This window comes from Anabrus simplex, chromosome 2, assembly GCF_040414725.1.
Source record: "Anabrus simplex isolate iqAnaSimp1 chromosome 2, ASM4041472v1, whole genome shotgun sequence".
In the NCBI taxonomy this organism is placed as follows: domain Eukaryota; kingdom Metazoa; phylum Arthropoda; class Insecta; order Orthoptera; family Tettigoniidae; genus Anabrus; species Anabrus simplex.
The window spans coordinates 1176160297-1176177934 of NC_090266.1; the positions used below are offsets into that span (position 1 = coordinate 1176160297).

General features: G+C 41.1%; 1 protein-coding gene across 1 annotated transcript in view; it reads left to right on the forward strand.

The window, feature by feature from the left end:
• Window positions 1–17638, forward strand: part of St4 (Sulfotransferase 4) — a 70232-nt gene that overhangs the window by 18141 nt on the left and 34453 nt on the right. The window contains exons 2-3 of the mRNA XM_067140161.2: window positions 832–931; window positions 6880–7078. Coding sequence (XP_066996262.2) covers window positions 832–931; window positions 6880–7078 — 299 coding nt within the window. The remainder of the gene's footprint in view (window positions 1–831; window positions 932–6879; window positions 7079–17638) is intronic.

The following is a 17638-nucleotide window of genomic DNA, read 5'->3' on the forward strand; positions in this document are numbered from 1 at the left end:
TTGATGCATAATATACTATTATTCCAATGTGTGTTGCGTGAGAACATCTCTCATTGTTACATCTTACGAATGCAGATAATGCAAGACAAAATTACGTCAAAACTAGACGTGATACGAAAAATGTGACACCATTTTCGGACTCAGGGCATCGATTTTCTTTTTTAAATTCTATTTTACCGCAAAATCATGTTATCTTGAGTAATCTTTTATTGTTATGCATTTTCTTGTTTCAACGTATTCCTTTTTATCTTTCTTTCGCCGGGTGAGTTGGCCGTGCGGTTAGGGGCGCGCAGCTGTGAGCTTGAATCCGGGAGATAGTGGGTTCGAGCCCCACTGTCGGCAGCGGGGAAGATGGTTTTCTGTGGTTTCCTCATTTTCACACCAGGAAAATGCTGTGGCTGTACCTTAATTCAGGCCACGGCCGCTTCCTTCCAACTCCTACCCCTTTCATATCCCATCGTCGCCGTAAGACATATCTGTGTCGGTGCGACGTTAAGCCAATTGCTTATCTTTCTTTCCCTATCATAATTTTCTTTCTTGATATAATTTTAATTTACTGCAATATTTTATTTCCATTATTTATTGTTGTTGAATTGAACTTTTAATTTAATTTCGTTGGTACGCTACTGCAAGCAGTGATTGCTGCCAGGATGTCTCACAGTGTCAGTCTATTTGATAATAATAAATAATATCATTTGAGCGTCTTTGTGCGTTGCCAGTGTATGAGTCAGCTTAATATAATGATCTCAATCAGTATTCATGCAAGATTGCTAAACGGAATTTGGTACTGAATATAGTATTCTGATGTGCATGGGGTCTTTCTATTTTCAGGTACGACTTGGACCCAGGAGCTCGTGTGGCTTATAGCCAATGGTCTGGATTACAATACTGCTAGAAGAATTCCCTTAGTGGAGAGGTTCCCCTTTCTAGAGTAAGTAACTACATAAGGCACCTAATGTATATCATATTGAAAAAGGGTGGAGCACGGAGGAATGTAATAACTAGGCACGGGATAATCACGTAGTAACAATGATCAAAGCACGTCTGAAAAAGTGAGAAAATATGGCAGGAAAGTACATTAAAGGAATATTAGCCCCAGTTTTTAGACGAGCACTAACTGTTCCCTAAGGAATAAATAATGAGTTCAAACTAAAGCATTTAAATTTTTTAAAGGAAAGTATTAATAATAATAATAATAATAATAATAATAATAATAATAATAATAATAATAATAATAACAATAATAATGTTATTGAATTTACGTCCCGCTAACTACTTTTACGGTTTTCGGAGAAGCCGGGATGCGGGAATTCAGTCCCGCAAGAGTTCTTTTACCTGCCAGTAAATCTACCGAACGACGCTGACATATTTGAGCACCGTCGAATACCACCGGACTAAGCCAGGATCGAATCTGCCAAGATGGTGTCAGAAGGCCAGCGCCTCAACCATCTGAGCCACTCAGCCCGGCAGTAACAAAGAAAGACCGGTCCTGTGGTCTAGGGATAGCGAGCCTGACTCTTACCCGCAGGGTCCGAATTCGATTCCGAGCCAAGTCAAAGATTTTTGCATGGAACTGAGGGATGGTGTGATGTCCCCTCAGCCTACATGAGAACAATTTAAGAGTTATCTGATGGTGAGATAGCGGCCCCGGAAAAAATTTCGGAGCGGATTCGTCACCTTGACCACATGTCGCCTCGTAATCTGCAGGCTGGGTAGCGGTCGCTTGGTTGGCCAAGGTCCATCACGACGGGGTTTGTTTTGTTTTAATAACAAAGAAAGTGCACCATTAAGAAATATATTTTTGTAAGCTGCCTTAAATATCATTTTACAAGCATCAGACTTTTCTCTGATCAGCGGAGAATTCAGCAATAAATTAACGTTAGAGTACATCAGGGGTCAGCTCATTGTCTGAACTATTTAACCCATTCCTTTACATTCTTTTTCACAAGTTGCTTTACGTCACGCCGACACAAATATGTCTTATGGCGACGATGGGATAGAAAAGGAAAATATTTTTTTTTTTTGCTAGTGGCTTTACGTCGCACCGACACAGATAGGTCTTACGGCGACGATGGGATAGGAAAGGCTTAGGAGTGGGAAGGAAGCGGGCGTGGCCTTAATTAAGATACAGCTCTACCATTTGCCTGATGTGAAAATGGGAAAACACAGAGAACCATCTTCAAGGCTGCCGACAGTGGAGTTCGCACCCACTATCTCCCGAATACAAGGTAACAGCTGCTCGTCCTTAACCGCACGGCCAACTCGCTCGGTCATTTCCTTACAATGACGGATACAATCATTACGAGTGTTCAAATTGGAAATGCAGTACTGTGACTATTGATGTATTTCCATAGTGAGATTTTCAGATTATTATTACATTCACAGATTAACACTGGCGCATTTACGGACTGCATAATTATGCGAAGGCCATTTCTCCAAGTTATACATTTATCTATAAAATTCGGCGTCTAGTCCATGCAATGGCCTCTTTCACCCTGCAATACGATTTTTGAATAATAATAATAATAATAATAATAATAATAATAATAATAATAATAATAATAATAATAATAATAATAATAATAATAATAATAATAATCTTCCTTTCTTTCTTTCTTTCTTTCTTTCTTTCTTTCTTTCTTTCTTTCTTTCTACCTTTCTTAATCTGTTTACCCTCCATGATTGGTTTTTCACTCGGACTCCCACCTCTACCGCCTCAAGGGCAGTGTCCTGGGGTCTGTTCCACGAATGTACTTTGCAACTTTTCAACGTTGCTCTTTTCACTTTTCATTTCTTGCTAAGTGCAAATTCGTTCCGTTCCACAATGATTTAGGTGTTATTTTGCAATTCTTCGCAAAGTGAAAAGTCTTTGCGAATGAATGAACCGATCAAGTTTATTCCACGAGCAAACTCCATGATTTTAATACTTTATTTTTCGTGATGAACTTGGTAGTATAATTGTGGTACCGTTAGTTTTAAAGTTTTGATCATGGAAAAGAAAGATTATTACAAGAATCTGGCTGTGCTGGAAGTTGTCAAGGAGGAACGGGACATCCGTTTTGGCAAATTTAAAAATAACCTCTCAAATGATGACTAGCTTCAGTATAACGAGAGTACCGTCAACACATCCACACACAGAAGTAAATTCACCCTTCATTAGAAATTCCGTCGCTATATTATGTAGATTATCAGGCCAACGTACTGTTAGGAAATATTACATTTACCATAACATCTACGACTTTGGTAACAGTTCTGCAAGTAATTGATTTTGATGTTCTATGCATTGCTGCTACACCGTGCAGCTGGGCACCATTTCCTAACCAATTTAAACAAATGAGAATTTGTACTTTTTCGGAAAGGGAGTGACTTCTATTTGTTGCATATTTCAATAAATGACCGATCAGCTTGTGCTGGGGTAATACGAAAACACTCGCGAAATTCTGTCGACGTGAGGTTATGAAAATTAATCCTGTCTTTGTACGTTCTCTTGTTGGATTCTTCATCACTGTCCTCACTTGATGATAACAAAAGCTCTCGTCGTAACATGTTTGTATCACTAAACCAAATTCTACGCCGAGGAACTAGTGTACATACTTGTCAATTAACAGTTGAAGAGGGAAACATCTCTTTGCAAGATTTCTGAAAACTTTTCACTTTATTTCTTTGCACTTTGCATTTCTGTACAAATGGAGGAACATAGCAGACTAGAAAAGTGAACAGATTCTTAACTTTTCACTTTATAAGGTAAATCTGAAAAGTGATGGTGGAACAAAATCTGAAGTGAAAAGTGCAAAGTACAAAGTGAAAAGTTACAAAGTTCGTTCGTGGAACAGGCCCCTGGAGCGTGAGACTTTGGGTCGGGAAACAGCTGGGGAGGAGGACCAGTACCTCGCCCAGGTGGCCTCGCCTGGTATGTTGAACTGGGGCCTTGTGGGGGGATGGGAAAATTGGAAGGGATAGACAAGGAAGAGGGAAGGAAACGGTCGTGGCCTTAAGTTAGGTACCATCCCGGCATTTGCCTGGAGGAGAAGTGGGAAACGACGGAAAACCGCTTCGAGGATGGCTGAGATGGAATCGAACCCATCTCTACTAAGTTGACCTCCCGAGGCTGAGTGGATCCCGTTCCAGCCCTCCTACCACTTGTCAAATTTCGTGGCAGTGCCGGGAATCGAACTCGGGCCTCCGGGGGGGTGGCAGGTAATCAAGCTAACTACTACACCACAGAGGCGGACAATAATAATAACTAGTAAGCAAAATGTCTTATCATCGCTAGGAAGAGCAATATTTCTTGTAAATTTCTCCTTGGCAGTGGAGAAAACAATGGCTCAGAAATATTGGATAACAGCATAATAACATACAACCTTTTATGAAAATCGGTATGCAAAGTCGGGGAGTAAGTCGCTACAATCTAGGCCATAAATAATTTTATTCACGCTGATAGAAATGGTAGTTTAGGGGAAGGCCTACAATTTAATTTTTAAATATTTACGTTATTAGTGGTACTATTTCATTAAAAATTGGTATGCAAAGTCGGAGAATGAGCCATTACAATTTAAGATATAAGTAATTTTATTTACGCTGAGTAAAATGGTAGTTTAGGGGAAGGCCTAAATGAAATTCTGAAATATTTATATTATTAGTTGTCGTATAGATAAATACTACATAACCAATGTTATAGAGAATTAAATTTCCGACCATTTATGTCTTATACATTTTTACCGTATCGGCTATGATAACAAAGATATTCATGAATTTGTACTTTGTTGCTAAGTCATATCAACGCCGAACCATGAGAAAATGGGTTAACAGAATTTAATGAAAATCGGTATATAGAGTCGGGGAATAAGAAACTGCAGTCTAAGCTATAAACAATTTTATTCATCCTGGATGAAATTGTAGTTTAGGAGAAGGTGCCTAAAGTGTAATTTTTAAATACCAATGTTATTGATCCTATCGAAAAGTACTATATAAAAAAGTTATAGAGAATAAAATTTCCGATCCTGTATCTTTTATTCATTTTACCGTACCGTCTATGATAAGAGTGGTATTTCAGAGTCGGAAGGAAACGAAATGTGAAGGCGTATAATATCGAAAGTGCATACCATTGATCAACAATAATATTACATTGACCATTGTTTGTTGTGATGTTCTTTGTCTCTTATGCTGCCTCTCAACTCCGAGTATAACAGCCTGACTGAATATTGACGGGAAATAGCCGGGGAGTTAGAAAACTTTCTTCTTTTGCATGCCATTCCTCTGGTCCATACATTTTCTGATACAGCTGGTACATAACACACTGGATCATCATAGTATTTCAGCTATTCTATCCCTACTCTGACGCGCTGTTTCTTTGAGCAGTGTGCATACTTAAGGCAGAGCCTCACTTAGTGGTGGTAGTAGTAGTAGTAGTAGTAGTAGTAGTAGTAGTAGTAGTAGTAGTAGTAGTAGTAGTATGGCCTGGTCTAGAATAACAATTTAGGCATTTTCCGAATTATAGCACCACAATATTCACTAAATAACTCAAAATTCAACTCTGAAAAGAGCCGTTTCTTATGAAAAGCTTCTTTCTTTTCACTTTTATTAAATTCTACATTCAATTTATTCCAAACTAGCAGTGAAGAGGGGGTTTCTCTTCTGGCTTGGAGCAAAAATTTGCCTTCAAGTCAGATAGATTTTTCCGCCGCTAGTGTAGTGAATTGATATTTTCCGATTCATCGGGTACTCCTAGGAAACAGAATAGTAATTGGGCATAGTTTTTGCCCTGGGAGTCTCCACTATTCGACCCTCTCCCCGCCGAAGAAAGCCGAAGAGTGTTCACAGATCACGGCTGTCTGTGGTTTGGTCATTCCAGGTCTGGAACTTTGGACTGTTAGATAGGCAGCGTAGTCCTGTTCGTTAAAAGTGAGAAAATGTGTGGTGTTTCATTTGAACAAGTATTTCGTAATATGAAAGCATTGCTTTTAATCGCGCCATTCCTATAGACGTCATTGTATGTTCATTTCAGTTGGGAAAACCACTAAGGCAGTCTTTCTGAGGATGTAAAAAGGCATTATAATGAAAACTTCCCAACCTGATTGTGACTGATGGTATGAAATTGGGTCTACCATTACAGTGAAAATTCCCTCAGTCTTCATATGAGAAAATATGTTTGGTGACCTCCCGTCGCGTTTCTAGGGTAACGTTAAGAGCTATACAATTTAAGTCAATCTTGCTCACAACGTGTACACTACCTAACCTAGAATTCTGTATACAATGTAGAATTCCGTAGCGAAGCACGGGTACATCAGCTAGTTTTATTCATAAGTTAGAAGTAACAGACATGAAAGTAGCAAGAATGATTGCTGGTACAAACAAGTGGGAACAATGGCAGGAGGGTACTCGGAATGAGGAGATAAAGGCTAATTTAAGAATGAACTCGATGGATGAAGCTGTACGCATAAACCGACTTCGGTGGTGGGGTCATGTGAGGCGAATTGAGGAGCATAGGTTACCTAGGAGAATAATGGACTCTGCTATGGAGGGTAAGAGAAGTAGAGGGAGACCAAGACGACGATGGTTAGACTCGGTTTCTAACGATTTGAAGATAAGAGGTATAGAACTAAATGAGGCTACAACTCTAGTTGCAAATCGAGGATTGTGGCGACGTTTAGTAAATTCTCAGAGGCTTGCAGACTGAACGCTGAAAGGCATAACAGTCTATAATGATAATGTATGTATGTATGGATCCCCAAAATTTCATTTCTTTATGTCCAGTAGTTTTGGCTCGGTGATGATGAATCTGTCAGTCAGTCAGTCTGTCAGGACATGTTATTTTATGGTATAGATTGATCTAGCATATAGCAATGAATCGTACAATAATGGTGTTCTTATATCCTACAGATTCAACACATTCGTCCACGAGGAGACAAAGGCTGAATTCCTGGCCGAAAATGCTCACGACTCAATGAGACAGGCGATGATCGAGCGGATCTGCGAGCCCGGCTATAAGGTTCTGGATGCTATGGCTTCTCCTCGTTTCATAAAGACTCACCTACCTTTCAGTCTTCTACCTCCTGATTTGTTAGAAACTGGTTGCAAGGTAAGTTATGATTGCCTGTTTATTTTTTCCTAAACAAAAAAGCGATGGCGAGCCCGAATCCCCACTGCCGTCAACCTTGAAGGTGGTTTTTCCATCATTTCTCACTTTCACAGCATGCAAATCCTAAGTGTGTACCTTAATAAGGTCACGGTTTCTTCCTTTCCAATCCTATCCGTTTCTTATCTCACCGTCGCCGTAAGACATGTCCGTGTCAGTATCGGGACGACGTAAAGCAAATTAAAAACCACCTCTAGAGACGTGAAATCTAAAAGCCTCCAATATTTGTAACCTTCGCACGTACCGGTACTGTATTTCCTAACAAGGAATTGCCCAGGTTCAGCTAAATAGATCGTGCTACGGACAATCAGTATGCCAAATAAAAGCCAGTTAGAAATAATAATAATAATAATAATAATAATAATAATAATAATAATAATAATAATAATAATCCTAGTCTGTGTACTCTCCAGGGTTAGGGTCGGGGGGTAGAACTGGGGAGGAGGACCAGAACCTCGCCCAGGCGGCCTCACCTGCTATGCTGAACAGGGGCTTTGTAGGGGGATGGGAAGATTGGATAGGATAGACAAGAAAGAGGGAAGGAAGCGGCCGTGGCCTTAAGTTAGGTACCATCCCGGCATTTGCCTGGAGGAGAAGTGGAAAACCATGGAAAGCCACTTCCAGGGTGGCTGAAGTGGGAATCGAACCCATCGAACCCGCTCTACTCAGCTGACCTCCCGAGGCTGAGTGGACCCCGTTCCAGCCCTCGTACCAATTTTCAAATCTCGTGGCAGAGCCGGGAATCGAACCCGGCCCTCCGGGGGTGGCAGCTAATCACGCTAACCACTACACCACAGAGGTGGACTAATAATAATAACTGTTTTAACGCCCCACTAACTACTTTTACGGCTTTCACAGATGTCGAGCTGCCGGTATTTTGTCACGCAGGAGTTCGTACTTGAGCACCTTCAAATACCACCGGACTGAGCCATTCAGTCCGGCCAACTAGAAATAAGAAATAAAGTGAATAATGGCGAATCTACAGAACAAGGACAAGGACATGACCAGAGGCATGATTTTTCGCATTAACGATAAACGCGACAAAAATATTTTGAAGCGATTTTGAAATATCTTAACGAATCATATGATTCTGGTTGAGAAATTAGTGATTTTTCGCGAATTAAAGCGACAAGGCCAGTTTAAAGCGAAATTTAGTTATTTTGCGATAAGTGCGAAAATGCAGCGAAATTCATGGAAAATAAGGGTTTTGAAATAGTATTCCAATATCACGTGTGGAGGGAAACAGAAGACAGACTAAGAATTTCTTATTTCGACAGAAATATCTCTTCGTATTAATATTATATAAATTCCCTTAATGGTCTGGTCATATAGGGTGAAATCTATGGCCATGTAGGGTGAAAGGGTAATTTGTTATGTAATCTTGATTAGGGTCATATTATAGTTCTAGTCAAGATTAGCCTACATAAGGGATAATGAATGGTTATCAATAATGCTTCTCTTTATTTATCTACCTTTCACATAAGTAATTCACAAATCTCCCGAATTAAACTTTTTACGAATAACTTTAGGAAAGGGTTGAAGCAAAATTGAAGCGACTGGGTCAGTCCTATTACGCGAAATAACGTGAAAAACGGTAAATTTTCGCGAAATCGAGCATAAATTAATGCGAAAAAATCATGCCTCTAGACATGAATAATAATAATGGTATGCTGGAAGGCTTCGAAATTGTCCAATTAATTTTAAAATCGGATGCACTTTCAATTTCTACTGCCACTTCTAATGTCGGAAATACAAGGTATACGAAAAATGCCGTGCAATCAAACTCGCAATGTTCATACATATTCAAGTGGGCGAGTAACAAAATGCCGATTTAGACGATGTCTGCGGCCCAAATGCCTCCAAAGGAGCCCCCGTGACGATTTAGTTGTGAATTATTTTGCGAAACTCACTTTTTCGGTGTCTAATGGTCATGGACCGTCAAGATCCGTAAAAAAAAAAAAAAAAAAAAAAAAAAAAAAAAAAAAAAAAAAAGAAACTGGACATCAATTACTCCATTCACTCACATTGTATTCTGCTAAAAACCAATTGAATGTTCCAGGATCAGCATTGTCAACCTCTGAGATGGTCAGGATCATACAATAACCCCAAAAGATCATATTTTTTCAAGAGAGGATCATACGACTTAAAATAACCATCACAATATTCGCTGTTTAAGTCTCTTTACAGACGCAATAGCTCACATACGCAGTAGCTTTGTTCTCAGGAAGCTGACTGGTTCAATTCTTGGTTAATAATATGAAATTTGCAAAAAAAACGAGTACCTCTGGTTCGGGCCGCACGTAAAACAGTACGTTCCGCGGATTACCTATAACACGATAGCTGCGTGTCCCATTGCCACAACTCCACATTTAAACAGGTTAGGATTGAAAATAAATATAAGTCATTGTGCTAATATGTGAGATAGAGTACCAAGGTTACGATTTTTTTTAAAAAGATAGGTTACTCAAGAATGGATAATTTATAAAGTAGTGATCATGAGGTACAAAGTCACTGAAGTGCCTTACCTCACAGCTGGAATTCATCATCATCATCATCATCATCATCATCATCATCATCATCATCATCTTTTATGGAACTTCTAGGCACATTCACAGCAGAAGGTTCTGAAGTACCAGTACTTGAGCTTGTTGGTTGGTATACAACTCTGATGTAGTCATCATTCTGAGCATATTCTCCAACGTTTCGAAATCTTTAGACGTAGGTGTACCTCTGACTCGAACACACTGACTGCACAGCAAGCATCCATTCACCATAGAAGTACTTAGCCTATTCCTGTTTTTGAATTTAATGAGATTTATTTTGCCGAATATTCTTTTACAATCAGCTTTCGAGTGAGGGAGTAATAAAACAAAGAGTGCAAATTCTGGAAGTGCGGGAAGCTCACATTCACCAAAAGTGTTTTTCTCCTTCTGTAACTTAGCCTAATCTACTTCAGAGCAGGCTTTAAAATCATCACTGACGTTGACAAAGGGTAATATCCTGCACTGTTAGTCAATTCGCTGAAGGAGAATGCTATGACTAGAGGCATGATTTTTTTCGCATTATTTTATGTTCAATTTCGCGAAAAGGAAACATATTTTCGCGTTATTTCGCTAAATACGGCTGACCCCATCGCCTTAATTTCGCGTTAATCATTTCCTAAAATTATTCATAAACATTTTAATTTGTGAGATTTGTGAATTATTTATGTGGAAGATAGATAAATAAAGATAAACAATAATCATTCATTAATTATGTTTATGAGATAAACACCCTGTTCCCGAGCCAGGGGATTTCACCATTCAAAGTTAAAATCCCCAACCCGGCCTGGGATGGAACCCGGGTCCCTCTGAACCGAAGATGATCATTCATTATTCCTTATGGAATCTTGTTTAGAGCTATCCTAATGCCCTAATCAAGATTACATAACAAATTACCCTTTCAACCTACATGGAGTCCAACTCGTTGGCTGAATGGTCAGCGTACTGGCCTTTGGTTCAGAGGGTCCCGGGTTCAATTCCTGGCAGGGTCGGGGATTTATACTTAATTGGTTAATTCCAATGGGTCGGGGACTCTCATCTTCACAGACATGCAGGTCGCCTAATAGGCCGTCTACGAGAAAAAGACCCGCACCAGGCCTCTCCGGAGGCCATATGCCATTATTATAACCTACCTGGACGTAGCTTTCACCCTACCCATATGGCCATATTATTAATGGATTTTATAGAATATTAACATCAAATGATACTTCTGTCGAAATGAAAAATCCTCATTCTATCCTCTGTTTCCCTTCACACTCGTAATATTGAAATACAATTTCAAGATCGTTATTTTACATTAATTTCGCTGCATTTTCGCATTTATCGCAAAATAAGTAAATTTCTCTTTAAACTGGCCTTGTCGCTTTAATTCGCTCTAATTCACGAAAACAAAATCGCTAATTTCTTAACCAGAATCATACGATTCGTAAAGATATCTCCAAATCGTTTCAAAATATTTCTTGTCGCGCTTATCGTTAATGCGAAAAAATCATGTCTCTAGCTATGACCCACTGATTATAGTACAGGCGCGAGACCGCGTGGTGACTCAGACAGGAAAGAGCACATTCTTTGTAAATTCCCTTTGGGAATCTCATTATGCCAAAAGCCTCTCCCTCTTTCCAACTTGCCATCTATGATAGAACATAACTTGCACGAATAAAAGAAGGAACAAAAATCTATGCATTTTAAAGGGAAAACGAGACAAAATTTATGATACGTCATAGGATCGTACAATAGGTGTACGATCCGCAGGCTGGATCGTACGATAGTACACAACATCGAATTATCATACATGTACGATCCAGATCGTACAATTGGCAACGCTGGCCAGGATTCGATTTCGCAATCTTGAGCACGTGAGACACGCACGTTTCCTATTAAAACAAGATGCGTGTTCTAACAGCTCGCAGCACGTGGCATCGAGCAAAGGTGCGGGAGCACTGTGTTGCCGCATGTTCCGACTGGTGTTATTTTATTTATTTATTTTTTTGCTAGGAGCTTTACGTCGCACCGACACAGATAGGGCTTATGGCGACGATGGAATAGGAATGGCCCAGGAGTTGGAAGGAAGCGGCCGTGGCCTTAATTAAGGTACAGCCCAGCATTTGCCTGGTGTGACTGATGTTATTATCATCATAACCAACCCCTCTCATTTTGTGCTAGGCGCTGTAGAGGAATCATGAGAGCGTTAGCATAATAGGTATTAAATTTTGTTAATATTGTTTCAGGGTGGCTCAGTTTAGCATCTTCGTCAATAATAATAATAATAATAATAATAATAATAATAATAATAATAATAATAATAATAATAATAATAATAATAATAATAATAATAATAATTTCGAATCCACAGCCTGTTTCCAGTCATTCGGCCGGGTCAGGAATGGAATCAATGAAGCCCCCATCTAGCGGCGAGGAAAGGAATTGTGCCTGCTGCGGAAGCCTGTCGCACTCCTCTGGGGCAATGATTAATGAATGACAGATGAAATGAAATTATATTGGAGAGTGTTGCTGGAATGAAATACGACAGGGAAAACCGGAGTATCCGGAGAAAAACCTGTCCCGCCTCCGCTTATCCAGTATAAATCTCACATGGAATGACCGGAAGTTGAACCACGGAACCCAGCGGTGAGAGGCCGATGCGCTGCCCCCTGAGCCACGGAGGCTCTAATAATAATAATAAGAAGAAGAAGAAGAAGAAGAAGAAGAAGAAGAAGAAGAAGAAGACTGGCCCGCTCAATATTCCGGGTTAAAATCGGAGTGAAGTTGAAAGAATAATCTGAGAGCATGCTTTTCTTTAGATAAAATACTGAAATCAGTTGGACCCTGCCGTAGATGTCGGTACAATTTAAGATGAGAGTTGTGATGGGTAAAAAAGTCTGTCCAGTTCGTCGTTCTGCATGGCTTGTAATCTCGCCCCATCACGGTACCCCTTCAAACCCCCAAACCCCCCAAATCTCCTGGCCAGAGAGAAGGCGTCACCTTCTAAGTGGCCAGCTCTCCTCCCTCTAGGACGGGAATGAAAACCTCTTAATTGAACTGAATTGTAATCTAGCGATCTTAAGTCATAGGGCCTCTTTTTTTTTTATTGAAATCCGAAGTATAGTGCCCAGTTTATCCTGGTGTTAATAACCCGTCATGTGATGGTCCAGGTACATTCTCTCCCTCTCTTGCTCTTCTTCTTCTTCTGGCTCCTTTTCTTCCCCACCACCACCACCACCACCACCACCACCACCACCACCCCTATTCTAATTATTGTAGCTTGACTGTTTTTAAAGCTGTTGTGTTCGTTCTACAACTCCGACTAACATCTGTCAGTTGGCCTCTATTTTCACTTTCAGCCTCAAAATATTCTCGCAAGGCACACGCCATATAGCGAGCTTGATCACGAATAACGAAGCCATGCCTCTCCTTAACGCTTGCCTTTCATTGAAGTGAATGAATTCTTGGTCGCCCTCGTAGTTCAGCGGCGCTTCGGCCTGTTTGCGACATATTGTAGTTCAATAAATAGCAAGGTTTGAGTTAAATATTACGCTATACTACACGATATGCCTTTGCTGGCGGGACCTTGTGTTTACAGTGCACTATGTCTTCTGGTATGGGCTAGAGCAATTTTGTTACTTTCATTGATCTGTCTCAGTCTTATCCTTGGCTTTGACAAAATGAAAGTGACTGAGGTATGAGCAATACTAGTAATGCCATTCCTTTACAGCCAGTCCCTGCTATGAATGGTGTGAAAATGTTGCTTTTAGGGTTGGTTCGTGCATGCAATTCAGTGGGCTTGGCAGACTGATATGTAATAGCAACTTCTGACTCAGTGAGGAAAGCAACGGGAAACTACCTCACTCCTCATTTCCCTAGTATGCCCCTTCAGTGATGCCTAGGCCATCTATGACAGCCGATGGCGAAGCTGTTGAGGATCCAACCAGCCTAAGGGCTGAGGACTAAACATACATACACTACACGATACTAAAATTGACACTACACTAAGATAGTATACACAGTCTTGATACCGCTGATACCGATACACATTTTAACACAAAAAGTTGCTGATTTCAGAAACACATAAAACAGATAATGATGTAGGGGAGAAAGGGGCAATGGGACGCGTCGGGTAATGGGACGCACCCCTCTAAATCCCCTCCCATGGTAGTAAGCATTCTGTAATCTGCTTCCATATAATGAGGAGTCACCATAACGTTGATGTGAGCAGAATGTCAGCCTGAGTTGCATGTGTTTCTTGTGCTGTGCAGAAATATTCGTTTTGTTACATCATCTTACATCAGAAGAGATGAATTTATATTAATGTACGTACTAAACCGTCCACTTTTTTCTCGAAAGTCTTCAGTTTTCTTGACGTGAAATGCGATATCTTGTAATACACACGTGATTTCCATTTTTCCTTCATCGGTTATTAAATGGCAGGACAGAAGGTGTGAAGGTGTCTAGGGGGGTAATCGTACGCGCTGCGTCTCATTACCCCTTCAGCGCCCACAATTCTGTTCTCGCCTTCTTCAGTTGGCTAAGCTATTTTACGGCATGGCGATGAGTGAACTACGCCCTGTGCCTATGAATTTGCGGACAGGAACAATCTTTCAACAATTTTAACAACACTACTAAATTAGCTGACCGGCAAGGACTGGCCGCAAGGTTTCTTGACAAGCGACTCAGTCTGCGGAAACATGAAGCTACTAGCGTAAGCAGAATTTTATCCTTTAATAAGGCAGAAGTTGACAGACTTTATCATAATCCCTTCACTGTCAGTGAAAAACGTAAGTTTCCTACGTCACGTATTTATAACGTTGACGAAACCAGCATTTCGACCGTCCCTATCAGAGCATTGACATTTTGTGCGAAAACACAAAGGTCTAAGCCTAAGCAGCACTCAGAAATTTTGACAGCAACACCTAGAAAATCAATATTAGAGGAGTTAGAAAAGAAGAGAGAAACGAGTACACAATGGTCAAGAACACTCGAGTTGCAAATTCAAGAAAATGAAGAAGACAAAGAAGGTACTTTTTCAAGACAACAACAGTTCGTCAGATGATATATGTGACGACGAACTTTGTCAACATGATGATAATGATGATTACACGGAAGAAGTGGTGTCTGGGTTGGCACAGAGGAATACCATCAACGATGTTTGTCTCCTCTGTGGTGAAAGAAGTACATGCGTGCCATTGCCCCACATGGGTGGGTCATGGTACGCAAAACCAATTTCCACATATTGGTAGAATACTCGGGAACATTACTACTTGTGTACTTGTATTCCACACTCCGTATTCCTGACTATATTTCCTATCATACTGGACTATTGTAGAAATTTTGGATCCAACGTACTACCTTATACAGGAGTTTTGCCTTAGATGCGTGCAATTGCCCCTCTCTCCCCTAATCACTCGAAGGAGCCAGTTACCCAAGGCCCTTGAACTGGCAACGTGGAAACTAGGACCAGCCGCCTCACGGTGCAGGGAGGTTAGGGAAAGGAAGAAGGCGCAACTACCTAGGATTGGCTTGTACTGCCATCTGGAACTACATACCACGCTGCAAGCTGTCAGAACACGCACGTTAAATGAAATCGCGTATGGCTTTTAGTGCCGGGAGTGTCCGAGGACATGTTATGCTCGCCAGGTGCAGGTCTTTTGATTTGACACCCGAGGGCGACCTGCGCGTCGTGATGAGGATGAAATGATGATGACGACACATACACCCAGCCCCGTGCCAGCGAAAGTAACCAATGATGGTTAAAATTCCCGACCCTGCCGGGAATCGAACCCGGGACCCCTGTGACAAAAGGCCAGCACGCTAACCATTTAGCCATGGAGCCGGACAACACGCACGTCGTTTTAATACGACTGTAAATGCTTTCGAGATTTCTTTACCCCAAGCGATTTAATGTCACACCGACATATATAGCTTTGGGCGGTGCTGGAATTGGAAAAGACTAGAGCTGAGGAGATAGCGGCTGTGGTCTTAACTAAGGTAAAACCCCAGCATGTGCCTGGTGTGAAAATGATAAATCATGGTAAATTATCTTCAGAGTTAGCGATGATGAGGTTCAAGTCCATCATCTCCCGAATGCGAACTCACACCTACACAGTAGCGTAGCCAGGATCGGCCGGGAGGGGGGAAGGAGGAGTGGGTTATAGTTACAATATGATAGAACATAATGAAGGTGCGTGTGTGGTGCGCGCATGTATGACATGTCATATAAGGACACTGATACAAGTTAATTATGTTGATATTCAGATTGCAGTACACTACAGAATCTTACATTAAAATGCAGAACAAGAACAATACGATCCAACGTCAACAGTTTTACATCGAATTGCATGTTTAGTTTACAATATAAAATACAATTTTCGAGGCTTCTTAGAAAATAGATTCAACAGGTCTCTTGGTTTTATAATGATGTCTCTGAATTTGTATTGTTTATGACAGTTTCTGATTATTTTCTTTTTGTAAAAATTCCGTCGGGGGTGGTTCTAACCTCCTAGTAACCCCCCCCCCCTCTTCTGGGCACGCCCCTGCACCTACATGACCTGTACCGCGTAGCCAACTCTCTCGGTGCTTCACAGGAACATCAAACTCTTCTTTCTATTGAGTTCATATGTTTATTTACCTAACTTGCTTTACGTCACACCGACACAGATAGGTCTTACGGCGACGATGGGCCTGGGAGTGTAATTAAGGTACAGCCCCAGCATTTGCATTGTGTGAAATGGGAAACCACGGAAAACCATCTTCAGGTCTGCCGACAGTTGGGTTCGAACCTACTATCTCCTGGATGCATGCTCACAGCTGCGCTACCCTAACCGCACGGCCAACTCTCCCGGTAGTTCACATGTGAACTGTTTCATTACCGACGATTATATATTCCTCGTCCGGCTCCATGGCTAAATGGTTAGCGTGCTGGCCTTTGGCCACAGGGGTCCCGAGTTCGATTCCCGGTAGGGTCTGGAATTTAAACCATCATTGGTTAATTTCGCTGGTACAAGGGCTGGGTGTATTTGTCGTCTTCATCATCATTTCATCTTCATCACGACGCGCAGGTCGCCTAAGGGGGTCAAATCAAAAGACCTGCACCTGGCGAGCCGAACTTGTCCTCGGACACTCCCGGCACTAAAAGCCATACGCCATTTCATGTCATCTATTCCTCGTTTCGTAGCTACATCTTATGGGGCCTCCAGGAAGCTAATCAGTGTAATCACTGATGGCCCTCTGCTCATGTCAATTGATAACATACGAGTTTTTGTTGTAGTATATCAGTTATAAATATATGTCAGACTCGTTGGTTGAATGGTCAGCGTACTGGCCTTCGGTTCAGAGGGTCCCTGGTTCGATTCCCGACCGGGTCGGGGATTTTAATCGTTTCTGATTAATTCTTCTGGCTCGGGGACTGGGTGTTTGTGTCCGTCCCAACACTCTCCTCTTCATATCCAGACAACATACCACACTACCAACCACCACAGAAACACGCAATAGTGATTATATCCCTCCATATAGGGTTGGCGTCAGGAAGGGCATTCGGCCGTAAAACAGGGCCAAATCCACGTGTGCGACGCATTTCGCACCCGCGACTCTACAGGTGTAGGAAAAAGCGGTAAGAAAATAAGAAGGAAAGAAGAAGAAGATATCAATTATAAATGCATGCAGGCTAATAATTAAAAATAATTTAGTTACAATAGGCCTATATATGTTGAAATATACTTATAAATTAAACTCATCCTATTGCTCGTGTCATCTCAGAGTCGTATGTTGAAAGCCAACTGAGTGTGCTAGGATTCGATTCCGCATTATTGAGCACGGGAGAAACACACGTTGCCTCATATGCTACACAAACCAGTGAGACATCTATGAGCTTTCATAATAACTTTCACAAATTTATTAAATAATTTTCATCCCGCTTGTTTGTCAACAAAGCCCTTTACTTACATCCCAGGGTTATTTTAAAATGAATACC